This window comes from Planococcus citri, chromosome 3 (genome assembly GCF_950023065.1).
Source record: "Planococcus citri chromosome 3, ihPlaCitr1.1, whole genome shotgun sequence".
NCBI classification, from domain to species: domain Eukaryota; kingdom Metazoa; phylum Arthropoda; class Insecta; order Hemiptera; family Pseudococcidae; genus Planococcus; species Planococcus citri.
Window position 1 is genome coordinate 22,555,504 of NC_088679.1, and position 23,563 is coordinate 22,579,066.

Here is a 23,563-nt window from a genome sequence, read left to right on the forward strand (position 1 = left end):
GTTTTTTCTATTTTTTTTTTTTTTTTTTTTTTTTTTTGGCAAGTTGAACTTCACTTTCCATTTTCAAACACTTTTTTCCCCCTTATAGTATCCATGTAAAAAAAATACACCTTTCACTGCGCTTCTCTAAACCGATAAAACTTTTCTCGAGCTTTGGAAAAATTCGCTGGCTAGACTTACCAAAGTAAATTCATGCCAGCGTTGAAAAAAGAAAGGAGAAAAAATTAACGATAAGAAGCTTAAAAGCATCTCTCTGCTGGTTAAGAGAGTAGATACACGGTGAATTTCCGTCAGGAAAAAATTAGCTTAAAACAAACTTAATGTTAACCACTTAGAATGTCGGCGATGTTGAAGAATTGGAGCACTGGAACAACGCTGGTTGGTGGTGAAATATTACCACTCTGTCGGAGAGGGATACATCACAAAGTAAAGGCGCGAAGCGAGTAAAGGGGTAAAAATTAACGTCGTAATTTCATATTCATGCTAGAGAATTTTTTTCGCTACCGTTTTTTAATCTGGTAATACCGTTTTTGGCTTAGAACGATGCGGAAGAATTCTGAAAATACAGTTCGTAATCGTCGTAGTTGAAATTAATGTTTTTTTATTTCCACCATAGCATCGTATCGCGCGCCGCCGAAAGAGGTTCTCGTCTGCGACGGAGATGGCAGAAGAGCTGGAAAAACGAGTGAGAAACACTCTTACCGAGTGTACAGTTTCACAAAGACACTCGCTAGCTAAGATTAAGTGAAATGCTGTCAAAAACACGAATGTGGCGTTATATTTTCAAAAGATTGTCCGAACGTTGTTATTAAGTTGTCGTGTTTGTGTACGATTCTAGTATATGGTATGGTATGAACGTCCAGCTATGACGAAAAAAAAAAAAGCTAAGTGGAGAGGGAGCGAAAAGGCGAAAAGAATCCAGGACTCGGAGAGAATCGGTTGTTAAAAAAGTTGACGAAAAGAAGACGAACATGATGCGGTATGGCGTTTGTTTGTTTAATCGTGAAATGTAACCAGTCGAGCATTTTCCACTTTCAATATCGAAGTGGTATTTTTTCCTACCTCTCGCACACGTCGAGCGACCATTTCCGATTATGGTGGTGTTTGGCGGCTGCAAATAAAATTTGTTTTTATAGATAAATCGAAGTACGTTTACTTTATTGTTGCCGTCGTATCTGAGGAATATCTATGCGGACAAGCATATAGTGGATTTTTCTCTTCTGCTGTTTCATCGTTACTTTCGAGATGTGTGTTTTGAAATCACCTTCTTCGCTTTCTCGAGTTATGAGGTGTCATTTTTTCGTTTTCGATAATGTTAAGGATGGATTTTTTAGGTTTTTTTGGGGGGGGAGATGTGATTGAAACGACGTGACGGATGATTGTAGAGGTGCGAATTTTCCTGAGGATGGGTTGTATGTACATGGAATTTGTGGAAAAAGATGTTGAAAATTAAGCTTTTAAAGGTTTGAAAAATCATTTTAAAGAGGGAGTAGCTCTCATCGGCTAATCGTGCTGTCACAATTTTGACATCGTTTTCCGCCATTTTTCTAGATGAGAAAAATATTTGACGACTCGTTTATTAAAAAAGGAACTTTTGTCTCATAGGGAATTTTTTAAAATATCTTTACCTAAGTACGAACTACAACTCCAGTTTCAAAAATATTTTTATTCGATTGGTACCTATTTTTGTAGATAGAAAATTTTTCAAGTCTTTGAAAAAATAATTTCAAGTTGATTATTTTCACCAATTCAAAAAATAGAACGACCGAAGTGCTTTTTCATTGACGATGATTAAAACTACGAATCGAGATACTTTTACCTACTTAAAAAATTGATATTCAACTGAGCATAAAATAAAATCTAATTTCGAGTAATACATTTAATTTGTGGTTGTAACCACTTTACATTTTATGGAATTGCCTATAACTATCTCCATCTATTTAAAAGTTTTTTTTCCTTTTATTCTCTACAAGAAATTATACCTATCTCTGAGGATGGTCCTGGCAAGGGTTACTTTGAAACGTAAACTTCCATCTATATCTGAATAAATCAGCGACCTTACGTGCGCAACAATATACTCTTGGGAATATTTTCTTTTGATCAAAAGAAAAGAGTTTATTACATTTGAAAAAATGAAACTCATTTTAAAAATGTTCCGTCTTCGGCAACGATTGAAAAATTAATAATTTGCTTTCATCAGTTTATATAAAAATTCTGCGAAAGTTTTCCAAATTCTACAACGTAAGTTTGGGCGTAAAAGAAATGCGGAAGAGGGTGAAAATATAGATACTTTTATTTCGTGGTTGTGTTACGATAATGCACAGGGTGCTCCTAAAGTCGTAACTAATGTCTTTAGTTCCTTGCACGGGTATCTTTACTTCGCGTCTGTTTCGATTGAGCTGAAATTTGGCTCACTGAAAGAGCATGTCATTCAGGTCTCAAGATCAAATTTTGAGCTTCAGAAATATGCGTAGAAAAGTCATATTGAGCAGTTCAGAGTGAGCAGGTTCTGCGCCAGGAGAGTGTAAAATTCTTCTTAATTGCTCATTTGATAATTTTCTCACATTGTAATTGATTTTAACGTGACCTTATAGTAAGGGGTAAGCGACGATGAGTTGGCAGTGACCTTAAATTGATATCTATCAATCAAAGGTAATTTTCCTGATTTTGAATTCCGCGGACATCCTGCTTATATTCAAATTATAAGTTTTTAAATAGATTTTTTAGGTTTTTGAAAGTGGCAACATTGATTTTGACATCATTCGTCGATTACCCTCTTAAAGTACTACAATTTGAAAAAAAGTTCAAAATTCTATACCACGTACAACCGGAGCAATTTGCAACTGAAATTTTCCATTTTTGGCCATTTTGGAGAACATTGAAGTCCCACAACTCAACCAAAAAAAATCGAAGAAATGTCCGGTTTGCATCATTCGTCATCGTTTAATGACTTCTAAACATGATCTGATTTTGAAAAAAATTAGAAACCCTTCGTGCAAAAATCCGCCGATTTGGCGCAGAATGACCCACAATTTCTTAGGTAGACTAAAGTTGGTTGAGCTTGAGACGAATCTGTTTAAGGAGGTTAAAAAACAAGATGAATCAGAGTAAAAATTCTGAAGAAATTCTCAGTTTTAGTTCTTTTCATGAAGAATAAGTGAAACATATTGAAAAAATGTCACCAGTTGTTTTAAAACAAAAGTAGAAACCTAAAAAATGAATATTTTTGCATTTCTGAAATGTTTCACCAATACATAGACGGACATGTGAAGAATCCCCCCTCCCCCTAATTTGCCAGTGAATTTACGAAAAATACGTACCTACCATTTTTCTGGCAATGATTTTGCAAGTGATACATATTGGAAAAATTTTGCCATCGTTCTAAACAAATGAAAAGAACACCATTTTCATACAAATTTTTACTAGGGGTGAAACCGGGTCAAGTGGGATGATTTTTGCTTGACCGGAAATTGTGACTGCCTGTTTTCAATTTTGAGACCCCATGAATATTTTGTTGTGTAGTCCCATCCTTTGGCTACAAAATGACTCTTCATTTTTCAAATTTGATCCAAACACTTTGCTACAGAATTTTTTTTTTGAACCAACTTTTGTCGTTCCCTTTGATTGGATGTTGAAGTGGGACAGACAGGTGCGTCAAGTGAAATAAAGAGTTTCCCATAACAAAATAATAGAAAATTGACGTATGATTCTAAATTTATAATATGTTCTTCGCCTCAACGAGAACTTTTAGTCCGGAGGCCCGCATAAGGATCACCTGCATCGGGGTGCCGATCCTCCGGGACAACTTTTTTCTTAAAGGGGAAGTCCTGGGGAACATTTCTAGCCCTTGTCCTCAAAAAAAAGTGGCCCTACTTTCAAAATGGGGGCCATTTTGATTGACAGGTCAGGCGAAATCACAGATTTTGCGTTCCAACATAAGACTTACACGAAATTTTTTAAACCATACAAACGTAGATCGGAAGATCAGGTAAAAATTCATCACCTGTCAAAATTTCAAGTGCTAAAGTACCTTTTTTGATTTTTGGTGAATTTTCAAAAATCTAATTTATGCCAAAAATGAGGGAAAAAAATCAAAATTTTACCAAACTGACCAAGAAAGCTGAAATTTGGGATCTTTACCCTATTTTTGACATGCCAAATCGAATGGAAACAGTTTCACGCTGTTTTGAGCAGTTCTGGAGCCTCCAGCAGATTTTTGGAACTTGAAATTCCCACAACATTTCATCAAACGGAGATGGAAAGCCAAATTTACTCTGCAAACTAATTTCAATACACTACGAAGTCAACTGCAGGTGGATTTCAAGTCGTACTTTGGAGCCTCCAGTAACTTTTTGAAAATTACTGGAGCCTCCAGTAGATTTTTGAAACTTGAAATTTCTCCAAAATTTCATCACCTCTTTTTTCCTAATTTGACAATTTCTTTCCCTCTTAAAACCCTTCCAAAATGAAAATTTTTTGTTGCATTTGCGAAAGAAAAGGGTCATTTACATCATAATTGCTATTATCGTGAAAAATCTCAAGCAAATCGGTTCATTTGGAGAGACTGTAGCTTTGTCAACGGAAATTTCAGCATAACAATTTATCGTCGATTCGTTGACAAATTTCAGGGAGAGGGAAATTGTTTCAAATGTTCGTCTACTCATTGGTAAAATATCTCAAAAATGCAAAAATTTTCATTTTTTAGGCTTCTGATGGTATTTTTGCAATAAGTGCCAAACTTGTAATTTTTTTTTCTCGAAAATGAGAAAAAATGCCAGTCCAATTTTTTGTTATGTTATTCTACATAAAAAGGACTAAAACTGAGAATTTTTTCAGAATTTTTACTCGGAGATATTGTGGTTTTATTCAAATTATAAGTTTTTAAATAGATCTTTTTAGGTTTTTGAAAGTGGCAACACTGATTTTGACATCATTCGTCGATTACCCTCTCAAACTACTACAATTTGAAAAAAGTTTCAAAATTCTGCACCTCTCGTACAACCAGACCAATTTGCAACTGAAATTTTCCATTTTCGGCCTTTTTGGGGAACTTTGAAGCCCTATAGCTCCGCCAGAAAAAAAATCGAAAAAATGTCCGGTTTGCGTCATTCGTCATCGTTTGATGACATCTAAACATGATCTGATTTTGAAAAAATTCGAAGAAACTTCGTGCAAAAATCCGCCGATTTGGCGTGGAATGACCCATTGCTCATGTTTCCCACTCTCTAAATTTGAAACAGTCAATTTCACTGCTTAGCAGTCACGACATTTTGCCTTTTTAAAGCAGTAGTTTTTTTTTACTGCAAAACAGTGAAAAATTACTGAATTGGTCAGTCAAAATGATTTTTTACTGACCAATTCAGTAATTTTTCACTGTTTTGCAGTAAAAAAAAACTACTGCTTTAAAAAAGCAAAATGTCGTGACTGCTAAGCAGTGAAATTGACTGTTTCAAATTTAGAGAGCAGAATCTGGAGTTGTTCTCTATGAAATATTGCCAATGGTGTTCACTTACCTAAATTCTTCACGATAGCTGACAATATTTTTTGAAACGCAGAGTTCGTGATTACAAATATTTTCATATTGGTAAACAAAAATTTCTGGATTATAACCTTGACCTCCTTCAAGTTTTTCAGATCAGGAGGCTTCTAATCGAGGTATTATATCCAAGCAAAAAAAAAAAAACTAGAACAAAGACAACAAAAGTTTTCAATAACCTCACATCGCAGCCTCTCATTGAATCAGATTTTCCGTTGATAAATTCATTTCCCCAGTTCTTTCTCACGACAAAACCGAGCTAAAACATTTCAGAATCGTTATGAAAATAAAGGCACCACAGCCAACAAAAACGCGATCACATTAAAAAAAAAAAAAAAAAAAAAAAAAAGGGCAGCTTTGTAACCGCGCGGTAATATTCAAAAGGTCTTGGTCTTGTTTCCTCATACTTCAAGGGCTTATCAGCTGAGTAACGGGTACGTTGTTAAAATCCGGCACCGTTTGCTATGCTTTCCGCAAACACAAAAAATCTTTATCGGTTCGAATTGGGAAATTTATTGGATCGTACGAAAATGGAAAAACATGACCCGTTACGCAAATTCCGCCATTTAACGTGTTCTACACCGCACATAAAATTTTGCAACGTCTAAAACCCCTTAGGTTTACGTTAACGTTTGAAAATTACGCGCAAAGGACGCGCGAAATCCACATAATTTGCAAATTATGTCGAAAAATATCAGGCAATTTTCAGCGAAGCCAATAAAATTTTCTGTCGGCTTTACCAGCACGCGTTATATGTACTTACGTATAAGACGAAGGAAGAAAAAAAAATCACCATTTCGATACCACGTTTTCTTTTGCATTTTCCCGCTTTTTTTTCTTTTCTTTGCGAGCGCATAAAAAAATCAGAATAACCGACCTATGCGATTGTTAATTCAGCTGAAAACCGTAACAATTCCGCGTACCACCAACAACGAACTCGCAAAGTAAAAAAAATCAAAGTAAGGTTTTCTTTCCATTAAACGCCATTACTAACTTGACATTAAAAAAATTCTAATAAAACTTCTCGCCTTGTCTTCCACGCTTCGAGAGTATTCCACCATAAAAAAAAGCAAGGTGACTAGATACGGTAAATTTTGAATAAAAAATTATGTCGCGGAAAAAATCTCGCCACAAAATGAACATCGCCGAGGTGATTTCATTTTTGAAAAAAAGAACTCCATCGTCGTCGCATCCGCTCGTATTCTCCGATGCTTCGCAATTTTAAACGCTTTTCCGATGGTTTTTTTATTTTGCGGTTCATTGAATTTTTCTATTCGGTCAGAAATTAATAAAGCAGTTATAACTTGACATAGTGTAACCGCTTTGAGGTAAAACAGACGTATATGTTAAATATACAGGGTGTTTCGTAAATGATTGCTCGCCAAAATAACACCTCAGCAGACTGAACTACACCAGGACTATATACTTATTACTTCCCGTTTCTTACACAGCTATTTAACCATAATAAAACCCAGAAAAAAGAATAAATAGGTACGCGTCTTCTTTTTAATAATCTCGACGTCGTCGTCGTCCTCGCGACACGCGAAACTTATTTGCTCGGAATTTTTAATTAATACTTTCTCGCTATCCCTGACATCCTCCTCCTCCCATCCACCCTCCCCCCCACCACTCCTCGTAAAGAGAAAACTTCATTTCATTTGTACATCGTTATACATTATATAGCTTGTCTGCTAATCAATTAGTTTTTAATAAATTACACCGAACAATTAATCAAATTCTAAGAACTTTTCTCTCTCTGTGCTTCTTTCTAAAGAAATTTTCATAAAAACTCGTCTTCATTATTCATTTTTATTCCGCACATCATTACAAACGCGCCTACGTACAACGTTGCATTATAAGAAGAAAAGCTCTTTTTTCACTTTGATAAATATATAAGAACGACCAGACCGAGTTCAATTTGTAACTTTCCGTTCCATTCATTTCGCAACTTTCACGATTGCACGGTCATTTTCACGAGAGAAAGAGAGACGGGTAGATTAATAAAGCGGAGCGGAGGGCGAAAAACGTGAAAGTTATACTTGAATATGCCGTGGACTATGTTGCTTTGAAATTTTCAACAAAAAAAAATAAATAAATAAAAAAATACGCATGTAACATGGTATGTTCCGAAAGTCTCAACTGAGCTTTTTTGATTATTCGCCGGCTATAAGGAGGCGATTTATATGTTTTAATCAGGTTTGCATAATTATTTTATTGAAGATGATGCGTCTAAAATATGAGAATTTAATAAAACGGTGAACTTATCAGCAGGGTGCTCCAAAAGTGCACAAATTTTGTTTTCTTCGAGAAGTTTGAGAAAAGAATATGGTAATGAGCTCTGACTTTTCGGAGGGCTTATAGGAATTTTTTTAGGCCTAATATTTTTCAGATATTTCGACAGTGTCAAATTTTTCAAACGTCCTGAGTGATGAATTTTTTCTACTGATATGCAGAATTATTGTTGACGTACATTTATGAAGCTAGAATGAGAGAGGAGGTACGTTTATTTTATTCTATTTTGAAAGTTCGAATTTATCGCTTCTCAATATCTTGATCACTTGTGTATTCACTTCATTTCGAAATTTCATTTGCATGGAAATGGTTTTTTTTGGGGGAGGGGGAGAGGAGTACATTTGTCCGGAATTTTTTCAGTGATTATTTTTGGAATTTTTTTTTAAAATTCAAGCTTCAGAATGGCCTTGAAATTATTACCAATCGAATCGGAAGACCGTGAAAAGGGTATAGGTAATTCAAATTTCAGCCTTTTTCAATCACGTGTTTATGAATAACTTGGTATTTTTTTTATTTTTTTTATTTTTCAAAAATAGGCTAATATATCTTCTAGAATTAAATAGGTACCTAATCGATACATTTCTCAATTTTTATTACCATAATAGTGATGTGTGAACTTAAACTAAGGAGTCCAATAATATTGGAAAATAAAAAACTCTCTTCTTATTTTAAACTTTTATTCAAGCAGCAAAGTACTCTTCAGAAAGTTCAAATTTCCATCACCATCAAGCTATAAAGTACCTAATGAAGTATACATGTTGAAGTAAAAGTTGGATGTGGTCTTTCTATCTGGGTCTATCAGTTTATCTGTGTTTGTGATTGGTTTCTGTCAGGATGAGCGTGTCTGTTTGTCCGGGTGTGTACTTATGTGACAGCTGATGACGGAAAGTTGAACTTCCTGGAATGCACTTTGCTGCTTAACTTAAATAAAAGTTGAAAACAAGGAGAGAGTTCTTTCTTCACCAAAATGAACCAAGGGCCAAAACCGGTTTTAATCGTTTCAGAAAACTGCAACTTTTTGCAAAAAATTCATTCATTTTTCTGAATTCTACCTCAGTAAAATTCATACTTCGTGCATTGAAATCAACATCCTGAAAGCCTTAAAAAATTTCAGATCCTTAATCCTAATCTGAAGAACTTTAGTAGCCACATTTTAAAATTCAGTAGAATGTAAAAATACCCATTGATTTACTCCAGAAATAACGAGTAATTTACCAAGAATTACTGGTGATTTCACACCAAATATCGAAACATGTCTCAGAATTACCAGTAGGTATATTTTACCAAAATTTACCAGATTTTCAGATTTACCTATAAATTATCGTGGTTAACCAGAAATAAGCAGTGATTTATAAAAAAATATAGGCTACACTAATAATCTACCAAAAATTACTGACAATTTATCAAAAATTACCTGTACTTCATTAAGAATTAGGTACCAGTAATTTACCAGGAATTGCTCATCATTTCCTATAATTACCAGCAACTTACCAAAAATCATCAGTAATTTACCAAAAATTTCCAGTAATTTACCAGAAGTTAGCTGTAATTTGCAAAACATTGCCAGTAATTTACCAGAAATTACCAGTAATTTACCAGTAATTACCAGTAATTTACCAGAAATTAACAGTAATTTACCAGAAATTACCAGTAGTTTACCAGAAATTACCAGTAGTTTACCAGAAATTACCAGTAATTTACCAGAAATTACCAGAAATATACCAGAAATTACCAGTAATTTACCAGAAATTTATCAGAAATTACCAGTAATTTACCAGAAATTGCGAATTACCATCAGTAATTTTCCAAAAATCACCATCAGTAATTTTCCAATAATTTATCAGAAAATACCAATAATTTACCAGTAATTACCAATAATTTCCTCAGTATTCATTTTTTTCTCAAAATAGTCTGACATGTTATCAAGGAGCTTGAAAATTTAGTTCTTTGAAAAACTCAAGAGTTTTACCAACAATTCCACTCCATTTCAAAAAGTGTTTGAAAGCGTCGGAGAGTTTGAACTCTTGTGCAAGAGACGCAAGAGTTCTCCAAGTACCAATGCTCTATTAAAAAACTCTTTAAGACTTCAATTTCACTTTTTGTTATTTGCTCAAGGAAAGTTTCTGAATTTACACGAGTCAAAACTTCAAAAACATTGAAAAAGTTTCATGTTTTGACGTCATGAATGATATTGATAAGGATGCTTTGACCTTAACCCTGAATTTTTTCACTCAAAAAAGCATGAAAAATGATAGGGTGAGGGTGGAAAAGAGCTACAAGTGCAAACTCCATCGAAGCGAAAAAATTCGTAAATAAGTTATGACTAGCTCTTTTTTTGGATAAGAATTGAAATCAGAGGCACACTGTTTAAATGAAGAATTCAGAAAAGCGAGTGCAACACACAGTCAACTCTATTTTCGAAGAGTTTGCCCACCCCTCTGCAGGAGCTCGTCACCAATTTTTCAGATTTTTTGAAGTTGGCAATAATGACGCAAAAAATAGGCATCATTGCGTTTTAAAGTATTTCAACCCCAGTTTCAGAAATGTTTGAAAAATCAATTCGAAATACACATTTGAGAAGAAAATATTTTCAAAACATAAATTTATCCTACGATAAGCGATTTGCAAGTTTCCAACGACTCACAGAAATTCCAAAAGTGGTATTGGGCTTTGATGGCAACGACCTAGGTCGACGCAAAACTCAAATAGGTAGGCATATGTGCTATCTTTCAGACCTGGGCCATTTTTTCCAGAACAGGTTTTGAAAATTGCCCGTTTGTAAGTATATGTACAATCATTTATCTCTTCTTCAATTCCGGAGCATCTCCAAAACTAAAAATTTTTCTAGGTGACTTTTTGGTCAAAATACCCTCAAATTGTTTTTCACGATATACACCCCAATACGTATAAGCTTATCACATTGATGAAAATTAACCATAATGCTAGGAGATTGTCAGCTAGGGATTTAGAAACATTTTTTGAGTCCTCCTGGCGCAGAACCCGTCGGTCTCAGAACTCCGGAATAAACTGTGCAGCATGTCTATGAGATCAAAGTGGGCTCATTTCATCTTGAGACAATTTCTCTTCACCCTTTGTTGCATGCAAATGTGGCATTTATCGTTCTCTCTCAGACGCCATGTCATCTCAAAAATTCACAAAGTGATCTAATCAACAAGAATTACTTGTAATTGAACTCATTAAAAGGAAATTTCTCCTAAAAACGTTCAAGTAAACAACAAATCATCCAATTTTTTTTTTTTGCTGTTTAACACTCATTTTCTCTGAAATTGAAACTGACTTTTCTCAACGATTTCTGCATCTTTCAAGCAGCTCAGATCTATTTTCTTCGATTTCCCACAGTTTAGATCACCACCCCATGGAAATAACTCAGTTTCGGCCATATTGGCCCTTTGCTAGCAGAATGCCACATAAATATGGAGAATGTGAATACTCGAGCCAAAATCTCATTCGAGTATTAAACTCGTTGTAAAAGAAGGCCACGAGACATTCGAAACAGCGACTTATACCAGTATTATCTCTCGTCTAGTCAAAATAACAACACATTTATCGTACTGGCAACTTTATACCGTTGGTACATTCGCTCATAATACAAAACCTGAAAACGATATCTGTACAACACTGCGCCGTAGTTTCATTTAAAACCGAGCGAATCTCATCCAAACACACCAGATACCATATAACCGGACTAACCCAATGAAAAACTGCATTACCGAGGGTCTTATGCAAAACAATTCATCAAGCCGAGAATACGTACAGTATACTCGCTATGTATGTACGAGTATACGAAGAAAAGTAAAATTTATATTTAATACGGAGTCGTTTCGTAGCGCTTTTAGTTTCACCGCGTTGGCCGCATTAGCGGAAAATATTCTAACCCTTGGATTTAATATACCCCTTCGAGTTATACACGCTGGTACTTATTCGCAATTCGTTGTGTGTATTATTTTACGACATACATAATGAATTAGATTCACTTGTACAATTTCGGCGGTATAATTTAAACGCGATATACGACGTTGTGCCGTTTAAAATTTTAGCTGCCATCGCGTCCTAAAAGTTTACTATCTCAAGGTCGACATTAGCTTAAGATTTGCCCGCAGCTCAACACGATCGTTCCAATTATTAAATTAAGGACAACGAAATCTAATAATAAATTATTCCAACGGACTATGTAAGTATTTGTATTATAGAGAGCATTTTTTTCCCTTATAATTAATTCGCCTCGTTTCTTATCGTTACTTATCGCGACAATAATAAAAAAAATTGTGATTTTTTTTCCTTCTTACTTCGAACTATAGTATTCGAACCAACTGCCACTACTGCTTCGTAACTATAGTACTTTTGCACATGTATTTGACATTTTTAATACTATATTCGTTTCGCTATAACGAGTACTATAAAGAACCGCCATTTTCTATAGCCATTTTTAAAAGTAAACTTGGAAACTTTTCAAATATTCCTTGATGGTATGTATATTCTTTCTTTTTTTTCTCTCGCTGCTACACAGCTACGTTTTACCGCACCTTTCAAATAGCTGAACTCTAGACATGATCATTTTACAAATAACGTTATTCTCAAAAATAAGTTACCTTCTCGTTATCGGAAATCTTTGATATTTGAATCTAATTTGACGAAGGTTTCTATACAGACATAATCTCTGGCAACGAACAGAGAAAAAAAAACTTCTGAAAAGTCACGTATGATCTTTTATTGCAAAAAATTTAACGTGTTTTCTCTTCTTTTCTGCATTCTGTTTCTCTTCCACAGACCTGCACTACTGCTTATATCGCGTTCTTCTTCTTCTTTTTATTTTTATCGTAAAATGATATCATTTCGCGAAAAGCTGAAGTTAGCGTTATTCCTTTCTATACTACGAACATTTACATCTGATAACGATATTGTCACAAAGGCGTATAAATACCGAATATACGTTTTAAAAAAAAAACAATTCTTCTCCGCAATGTAGGTGGGTCTGGGTAGGTACGATTCGCATTTCCTGATAAAGTCGTGCTTTTCAACAATTTTTAATGATCCGATCATTTGTGAAATATACTATACGAAACGTGAACGTTTTATCATAATAAAAAACACTCGTCGTCGTGCTTTCATGCAATTTTCCGCTACCAACATTCCAATTACGGCCGTATCGAAGATGGCTAAATTTCTATCGAGTCACATACTCGTCGTCGTCGTCGCTATACAAACCTATGCTCGTCCTTTACCAATTGCCACCCCTTTCACCTGGATGCCGATATGACGATGCCGTCGGCGACAAAACATTAATTCAGATTCCGAGATGAAATTTTCCAACGTCTGGTACGTGTTGTACATTTTTCTTTCTCGCTTATTTTCGCTTTCCTTTCTGTTTTTTTTCCTTTGCTTTTTTATTTTACGAAGAAAAGCAACTTTGCTCTTTTGTTCAATCAAAAAAATGTCTATAGGAAGGCGTATTATTTAACGACCGACGATATTTTTATAATATCCGGTGGAAAAAAGAGAAGAAAAATGCTAAAAATTAACGAGTCGCAATAACGATCGAGCTTTTCCGTTGGTTTTTTCTCGTCACAATATCATAATCATTATTGGTAAAATGAGTAAGCTGTGTTTCGATAATAGATATTATGGAGTAAAAGATAATTCGATCACCAATACTCCCAAAAAATTCATTTATAAATAGAGTCTAGACTCGTTTTGGGCTGCTTTTTAAACAAATCAGCTATCTTAATGGAATTCTAATACGCCCTATGGGAGACTTACAGTGAAAACTCTCAGTAACTCAGCGATCAATTTGGCTTGTTCTTTTGATTTTTTTTAAAACCAACTCAAAGGATTTTATGTGAATCTCACCAGAAAACTTTCAGATCCGTGATCAGAAAATTTTCCTCACTGCTGTCAAAAGTGGTCTTAAAAACACCTTGGTAGTTAAAAATACATACCTGATAACCCATCGAAAGATTCCCATAGTTTTACAAAGTACACATTCACTATCCAGGTCTCCAATCTTGGTCCATCAATCACACATTATGAGATTTTAGGACATCTCTTGAGAAATAATTTATGTACCTGTGCTCAAAAATCACTTATTTTTCGCATTCACGTAAACACACCCAAAAAATGTTTAGCTAGATCAAAAAATAAACGTTTTCAAAAATCAGCTGTCCTCTCAATTTCCAAAGTAGGCGCGTTTCAGGGAAATCAAGTATTTGGCGCAGGTTATTTCGGCGTGGACAAAAAATTGCTCAAAGGCTAGTTCTAAGTTGAGAAGAGGGAGGGGGGGGTTAAATTCAACTAAAAGCTGATGACACTGCAATTACCACACAAGATTTTGATCCAAATGTTGCAATGGACTAATAATTACAAAACAACTTAAACGCAATAAAGAGGACAGAATAAGAACATATTCTTTAGCATATTTTTTTCTGTGCTATTAGATAGGGAATATCCAACAAATTTTTGCTAATCAAAGCGATTTTGAGTCCAATGAGTCAATGTTATTTTGCATATTTTAGCATATTTTTACCAGTTTTAGCGCATATTTCAGCATATTTGATCAATTTTTACAGTTTTTTCCCTATTTTTAGGGATTTGACTTTTTCATAATTTTTTGAACACAATTTTTTTTGAATGGCTATTTTCATAATTTTTTCGACACAAATTTTAATTTTTCTCAATTTAATGAACACACATTTTTTGAATGGATAACGTCAACATTGTATAAAAAACTGCCTCAAAATATAAGATTTTATCACATTATCAAAAAATTATCAAGGTGGTATTGAATTCGCCCATATTGTGTAAGAAATTCTGGAAATATTTTTGCAAATTTTGGCTTTTTAGGGATTTTTTTGCATATTTTCGACAAAAAAAGTGCATACAATATGCGCATATTTTCAGTTTTTCACAGAATATATTCTTCTGCCCTAGCAATAAACAATAAAAATCAATATTGAAAAATATAGCTATGTCCTTTTTACCAGAAGAAAAGTCGAAATAACTTGCTCACTAATGTTTAATAATGATGGAATACTTACTTCGAACAAATGTCGTCAAATAAGTATCTGGGATTACACCTTGATAACCATCTCACATGGAAAGATCATATTCTGAAGAAGAGAACTCGACTCAACAAAAAACTCGAATCACTTTATTGGCTTCTTGGAACTAAGTAGTAACATGTGACCCGCTCTGACAAAACCGACCATTTTGACTAATTTTCAAAAAAAAATAATAATAATAAAAAATCTGATCTTTCAGCCCTTAAAATTTCATTTCAAACATCATTATTTTGGAAACTTTTTTTTGTCAAAACAGTCAGTTTTGTGAGAGTGGGTCACATAATGCTGTACCAACAAAACAAGATCTTAAGGGTATTCTCTATGGAGCGTGTTTTGTAAGATTTTTTGATGAAAAATGGTCAACTTTGGACGGGGATTGTGCCAAAAATACAGAACAGATTTTTCTGAGGTTTGATTTATTTTGCTCAAAAAACATTCAAAAGTGAGGGTATGTTGAGATATTTTTGATTTAGGACATTTAGTGACTATAAAAGGGAATTGAATGGAGATACTTTAGATGCTCACATCTCTGTTGTAAAAGCAAAATTAGAAAATTTGGCTACATGTACATACCCTCGCTTTTATAGATAGAATATCAGTATTGGTGAAAAAAAATTGGAAGAATTTTGAAAATTCACGGAGAAATCCCTGCCTAAAGTTTAGATGAGAGTGGGTTGCGGGACATAAGAACGACTAAATTCGTTCCCTCAATTACATGCAAGTCTTATGAATGAACGATGAAAATAACAAACAAATTGGCTTCATATTTTGACCATTTGTCGAAATTAGAACACTCTCTGTAGAGTATAATACCTTTAACATATGTACAGACGTTTATTTAAACCAATTTTGTTGTATGGTATCGAATTATGGGGTTCAGCTAGTGAATCCAATATCCTGATCGTCAAAAGATTCCAGAACAAAATTCTAAGAAAACTTATAAACGCGCTGTGGCATGTGAAGAACATTACAATTCTTGAAGATTTGGAAATACCTAAGTATAGTGTGAAATCAATGATATCCATAAGAAATAATGTCTATCGAGAAATAATTTTCTAACTAAGATGTATTGGTAAGAAAAAGATTTGAATCAAGATCAGGGATGGAAACCAAAATGAAAAAAATATTGGTTATTTTTTTAGAGGTTATTTTTTTCAAAATTATTGATGATGGTTAAGTTCAAGGGTTACAGTTATGACCCAAAAAAATAAAGGTTACAGTTAAAAATAAAGGTTATAGGTTTTTTTTTTTCATTAATCAAATCGTTGCCTAAGTTGCAAAGTAGCGTATGTACATCTGTTCACTTGATACCTCGTGTAAAAGTGCCTTCAATCTGGAGCACTATCTATTGGGTTTTAGTGTTCAACCAATACGTAGATATGCTGGTGGCATGCCTCTGACATAGCTACCCATTGGTTGAACACTAAAACCCAATAGATGACGCTCCAGATTGAAGGCACTTTTACACGAGGTATCAAGTGAACAGATGGACATACGCAAACGCAACTTTGCAACTTAGGCAACGAAATATTAACTTGCACTTAAATGTCAAAAAAATGCGTCTGCTGCCAAAAAAAACACACACAATTAAGTACACAGTCATTTTTTGAGTTTGAAAAAAATTTTAGACAAATTGAGTCCTTCTTTTTCTCAAAAATCATAATAAATGTCATATTTTACACAAAAAAATGAGATTTTTACTCAAAAATGAATCAGTTAAGGTTATGGTTGTCGACCGTATATAATGGACAAATAGTTCAACGTTGAAAATGAGGCAAAATGTGACGGCTAGATTTTGGATGCAGAATCCAGCAAACCTTCTGCTCATGCGCCAAACATGATGTTTATAGTGTCCTGATTGATCAGGCACTGGTGGACGAGGGAGATGGTTCAGCGTTGCAGTTGCTACACAGTCGACGTCACTCGTAACTAACTTGTAACACAACCAACTACTTCACCAACACTAGTAAACTGGCGCATGTGCAGAACATTACCTGGATTCTGCATCCAAAATGGGGCCATCATATCTCCGATCTGAACCATTTGTCCATTATATACGGTCGACGGTTATGGTTAAAAAATTTTAAATCAATATTTTCGGTCGTGGTTACAGTTACAGTTACAGTTTTTGCCTCATTTTAGCGGTTAAAATTCATTTCAGTTAAAAATTTTGGTTACGGTTACCATCCCTGAATGTGATGAAGGACCTATCAGTGAGATTTTAATCTGAATTGTGTGCAAGCTAAATGTTACTATTTTGTAACAGATTGCTTTTCTTTTTGTTCCTTCAAATAGATTAATTAATTCAAAATGTTTCTATTCTATTTTGATTTTTCAAAAGAATTAGGTACCTACATTAGTAGTAAAGGCGTGAACTCGCACCCAGCTTTTTTGGTACCTCTGCACCCAGTACCTATAAACCCAGTTAGTATAGGGTTATATGGAACGTGTTTCGCGAGACAGGATGCGGGGAGGAGGGATGGTCCGCGTACAGGTAGTTTGCAGGTATACGATGCGTGTTATCTGTTCTACCCCTCCCACCACTACCATCACCGGCAATGGGTATTTTGTACATATACATACGTACGTGGAGTGAGTCCGATGCATTCCCTGCCCTGTACCTTGGAACCCAATACCTATACACTCATTGCATTCGTTTTCTACACTATGTGTGTATGTATTCGAGCGTTGAAAATCAGTATGTTTGGCTTATGCGATATGCACGATTTTTTTTTTGGGGTAGGTACGTACGTGTATATAAATAGGTAGGTACCTATACTTTTTTTTCCTCGAATGTGGGTAGGAACAACACAGTGAGTTTAAATTTTGCTTTGGGAAGTAAAATTGAAACTCTTACATTACCTTAACCTATAAAGGGTGGAGGGTACTGGAACACAAGTGGAAGGACCCGTAACCCCCCCCCTCCCCCCCATAATTCCTTTTAATTTGATAAGCAGGTTTTAATTATTTATTCATTTAATTCGTTTGTTTAGTAGGTATACATTAGTGTTTGAACATAATATAAGTAGGTACCTACATATAAAAAAAGAATGCAGTGAAAATTTTCTATCATTGATAAGAAGTGTATCGTTTAGTGAAGTTGTTTTTTTTTTCAAAACTGAGTTATGGATATCGAATGGAAACACCCCTTTTCTGCAATTGTAGCAGGACCTTCGGGGTGTGGTAAAACCCAGTTTGTAATAAAATTTTTAAAGTACTTAGATGTAATATGTGATACAAAATTTCACGAAATTATATGGTGTTATGCTGAGTGGCAACCTTGGTATTCGGAACATCCTGAGATTCATTTTGAAGAAGGCTTACCAAATGCTGCGTTTCCAGATAATAAACCTCGTTTGGTAATTATTGACGATTTAATGCGTGAAGCAGATAACAAAGTGGTCGATTTATTCACAAAAGGATGTCACCATAAGAATATAAGTGTGTTTTACATAACACAGAACCTTTTTCATCAGGGTAAAGGACAACGTGATATTTCTCTCAATGCTCACTACATTGTATACTTTAAGAATCCTAGAGATAAGGCACAGATCCGACATCTAGCTAGGCAAATAAGTCCAGAGGACCCAAGATTTTTACAAGAAGCTTATAACGATGCAACATCTCAACCTCATGGATATCTGTTACTTGATTTGAAACAAAGTACCCCTGATGAAATTCGGTATCGTACCAACATTTTCCCATCTGATAAAGGCTGCTATGCTTATGTTCGCAGGAAATGAATAAATACTTTTGTTTTCTTAATAAAAAAGTCAGTTTTGCAAAATGTCTCTTAATGTGAAGAACAACATTGAGCTCCTTAAGGCTCTACCCAAAGTAAATAGTACGCAACGTGTGAATATATTAAAAAATGCGGATGTAAAATTAATTAATGCCATTTGTGAGTGTGCCTTGAATACTTTAAAAGGAACAGTACCATTAAGTTCACATCAGAAGAAGAATTTAGCTCGTTATAAGCGGTTATTGCGTACGCTTGTTCAAAGAAGAGCATCGTGGAAACATAAGAGAAAGCAATTGGTTCAAACTGGGAAAGGGGTATTCTTACCAATTCTTCTTGGAGCAGCCTTGAACACTTTATTGAATTATATTACATCACATTAAAATGGATTCTAAAATCAAGAAAATGATGTTGGTACCAGCGGATGCTTGGAATGCCGAGCGTTTAATTAATCATGTACCACCAGCTCCTCCTCCTCCTATCCATACTGTACCTACTTATACAAACGATCCTGTAATAGCAGGCCCAGCCAAACTCACTATTCATGAGTTGGAAAAAGAAATGTCCAGAGTATTGAGTGATAACCAGCTAGATGATCGAGATAAGTGGAATATGTACTATCAGACTCTTCAAAAATATTTCCATAGGACTAATAATGTTAGAAGACCTTTGGTTTTACCAATTGTGGACCGTGCAGATGTTGAAAAGGCAAATATATCCAGAGCAATTATACCATCCCGCCAACACCCTGACTTTGAGAAATCATTACTAGATGGTACTAGAAGTTTATCTGAACATCATATTTTGGCACCATTACCCAAAACATTTAGACAGAAGGCTATAAGATTTCTTAACTGGATAAGGGATACTAATGTAATAACATGGGATGATGCTGGTACCGTGTATGTTCATGGAGAAAAAATACCTAGATCTAACATTGCAGACCTGGTGAGTGATTTTATGCGCAATAGAACAACAGTTGGACCTGCTAACGGATGGTATGCTTTTGGACATGCGTTGAAAAATTTAAATGTACCTAGAGACTTTATAGGAAACACATTTAGGTGGAAAGCTTTATCACAAGTTGCACCCATTTATGAAGAAGAAGACTTTGAAGGTGTGGAGCTAGTTGATAAAAATTCACCACTTTTAAAACCTATGACTCGTGCCAGTAAACAACAGGCAATATTAGAAAGTAATCGTTTAATGAAGAAAAGACATTCTTGGTTAACTTTTAAGTAAACATGGACAGCATAAATGAAGATGAAAATCTAAAAATCTTAGAAAACTTGTATTATAACAAAGCTGAAGCAACATCCTTTTCTGGAGCAGCTCCTTTGGTGAAACGTGTAAAAAATGAAATACATTCTCAAAGAGTAAATGATTGGCTAAGAGGACAAGACACATATACATTATTCAAGCCAGCACTAAGAACATTTAAAAGGAATTGCTACATAACTAATAATATTAATGATCTTTGGCAAGCCGATCTGGTTGATTTACAAAATTTAAGTAAAAATAATGATGGTATGAAGTACCTGTTGACAGTGATCGATGTGTTCAGTAAAAAAGCTTATGTGGAGCCATTAAAAACTAAATCATCAACAGATATCATTTCAGCATTTGGAAAAATTATCAACTCTCAAAAACCCCGTGATTTACAAACAGATAAAGGTAGTGAATTCATTGCCCAAAACGTACAAAAATTTTTCAAGGATAACAACATCAACCATTACACTACACAAAACCCAGATGTAAAAGCAGCAGTAATTGAACGCTTCAATAGAACCCTGAAAACAAAGATGTGGCGGTATTTACACTATATGAACACCCAACGTTACATTGATGTATTGCAAGACTTGGTAAATGGTTACAATAATTCCTATCATCGCACCATCCGTATGTCACCAAATAGTGTAAGTGAGAATAATATTTTACAAGTTTACAAAAATACCTACGGTAACATGGATTTACTGGATAAGACTATTTATAAGAAGCCAAAACTTCAAGTAAATGACTATGTAAGATTACGCAAAGAAAAAGGAACATTTGAAAAAGGATATGAAACTAATTTTACCGAAGAAGTTTTCAAAGTAAAGAGAGTGATAGGACATGTGTTACCTGTGTATGAAGTTGAAGATTTAAATGGGGAAGTGCTTGAAGGTAAATTTTACGAAGCAGAGTTGCAAAAAATTAATTTTGATCTGAATGCTGATTTTAAAATAGATAAAATACTGCGCACTAAAGGTAAAGGGACCAGTAAACAATTGCTTGTTAAGTGGAGAGGTTATCCGGACTCATTCAATTCTTGGATTTATGAAAAAGATTTGGTAGATGTTTGAAGTTGAAAATATTTTAAAATGTTTAACAGTTCTTTTTATATTACCTTACCGAGCAATGCTTCAATGAAAGTGTATCCTGAAAATACTTTGGCATCTTACACCAACAAACTTGCAAACAGAATTACGTTGAAAGAAGATGACTGGGAAGTAGCATTGGTAGAGATTCAATACCCTGCTGTGTTCACTAATATTAAAAGTAAAGATATTTGGATGAAAATTGAACATGAAGTAAAAGATGATTCCTCTACTACTGTGATCAATGTTGCTGATGGTATTTATGACAACATCGAAAGTCTTCTACTGCTTTTAAATGAAAAATTGAAAGGTCCACCATCTATGGGTTTTGAATTTGATTACTTCAGCATAACAAACAGAGTAAAATTAGAGATTTCAGCAGCAAGATTGACAGAAATTCATTCCATTCTTCTTAGCCCCCTTCTGGCAATAGTTTTAGGGTTTGCATTACCAGAGGAATTGGAAAATTCAGTCACATTCACATTATACACAGTTTTAGTTAAGGAAATGAGTTCCAGTGCAATTTTACATGACCAGATTGAAGAGAGTTTAGCAGACTCTAGAACCTCATCACTTGCAGTACAATCCCCTTTCCCTCCTAGCTTACAGTTTGATGTTCCTCCACATATGTACATTTACAGTGATGTTGTAGCACCTAACTTTATTGGTGATACTTTGGCGCCTTTGCTAAGGATTGTCAAAACTGGAGAAGTTGGAAAAAATATTAGTCACACATTCACAGAACCTTACTATATACCAGTATTGAAGCGAGATTTTGAAACAGTTGAAGTAAATATAAGGAAGGACAGTGGCGAACTTGTTCCATTCTTGTGTGGGAAGTTGAACGTGCGGCTGCATTTTAGACGAAATGGCTCGTTATCACAGAAATCCAACTAATGTTTTTGATGAGTATTACGAGTTACAAGCTGGTGGTAATGGTATGGCATACTTTCAAGGCTCTCCTTATCAAAGGGGGCATGGCATTGGTAGTTTTCTTGGTGGACTTTTTAGAGGCGCTTTACCATTGCTTAAATCTGGTGCAAGAGCTGTTGGAAAAGAATTATTACAGTGTGGTATTAATGTTCTTGATGATCTACCTGAGGCAACGTTGAAAGATTCAGTCAATACCCACACTAGTGAAGCTGTCAAGAATCTCAAACAGAAAGCTATGGATGCTGTATTTGGAAACATGAAAGGTAATGGGTATAAAACTAAACGTTGTAAGAAATCTACTCAGTCAAAACGTAAAACTGGTGGTGCGAAGACGAAGAAAACGCCGCGTTCTAATAAGAAAAGTAATAAAACTGTGAAACAAAAGAAAACTACAAAGAAAAGTGCAAAGCCTAGAAAGAAAGTAGTGAAACGTCGTCAAACCTCAAAAGCAAATAGAAATAAATACACCGTTGTGACGCAAGATATATTTTCATAACACCATAATGTCTTTCCTACACATTGATTCCTGTGAGTGTACAAAATCCGAATTGGACTTATTCGCTTTACCACCAACCCAAGTTGCTATAGAACGTGGAGAATGGGTGGAATACAAGCCAATTTCTGCTCTCAGTGAGACATCTCAAATCGAATTCACAGTTCCAGGTATAGGTGAAGAGTACATGGATTTATCACATACTATGTTATACTTGAAAGTGAAAGTTACGAAAAGTGATGGTACTGCTTTGGGAAATGATGATGTTGTTGCTCCTGTAAACAATTGGATGCACTCCTTATTTTCACAAGTTGATATTTATTTGAACCAGCGTCTAGTATCTACACCTACTGGTAATTATGCCTACAGAGCCTACATTGAAAACATTCTCAACTACAATTCCGACTCAAAGGATACCCATTTAAAAAATGTTTTGTTTTACGCTGATGAGGGTGGTAAAATGAATGAGTATGCCACAAATGAAGGGTTTAAAAAACGTCAGGCTATTATTGCTGGTAGCAAAGCTGTTGAAATGCTTGGTCATTTACATAGTGATTTGTTTAATCATGATCGTGCCTTACTAAATGGTGTTGAACTTCGATTACGTTTAATTATTTCTCGACCATCTTTCTCACTCATTACTAGTACCAATAATGAATATAAAGTACAATTTTTGGATGCAGCATTGAACATTCGGAAGATGAAATTAAATCCTAGCATTCTAATTGCTCATTCAAAGACCTTAGATAAATGCACAGCAAAATATCCTATAACAAGAGTAGATGTTAAAACTACTACTTTGGCAAGCGGTCTTCGTAGTTATACAATTGATAACCTCATCAACGGACAGCTCCCAAAATGAGTGATTTTGGCTTTGGTTAGTAATAAATCAGCAAATGGAGATTTTAAAACCAATCCTTTTAATTTTCATCATTATAATCTCAATTACCTATGCCTATATGTTGACGGACATCAAGTTCCCTCCAAAGCACTTCAACCTGATTATAGTAATTCTCTTTATGCTGAGGCATACAATACACTTTTCAAAGGTACAGGTATACATTACTCAAATCATACTCACAATATCTCATATGAAGACTTTAAAGGAGGCTACACACTATATTGTTATGACCTTAC

At 34.7% G+C, this 23,563-nt stretch overlaps 2 protein-coding genes across 5 annotated transcripts in view; both read left to right on the forward strand.

Annotated features, from left to right (window-relative positions):
• Positions 1–23,563, forward strand: part of cpx (complexin) — a 478,766-nt gene that overhangs the window by 258,315 nt on the left and 196,888 nt on the right. The window lies entirely within an intron of this gene.
• LOC135839245 (uncharacterized protein F54H12.2-like) lies at positions 22,437–23,288 on the forward strand. The gene has a single exon (XM_065355179.1). It carries the CDS (start codon positions 22,437–22,439, stop codon positions 23,286–23,288), a length of 852 nt encoding a protein of 283 aa, XP_065211251.1.

Coding starts and splice junctions, on each gene's coding strand:
- LOC135839245 (XM_065355179.1), top strand. CDS start 22,437: ATGTCTTTCCTACACATTGATTCCTGTGAGTGTACAAAATCCGAATTG.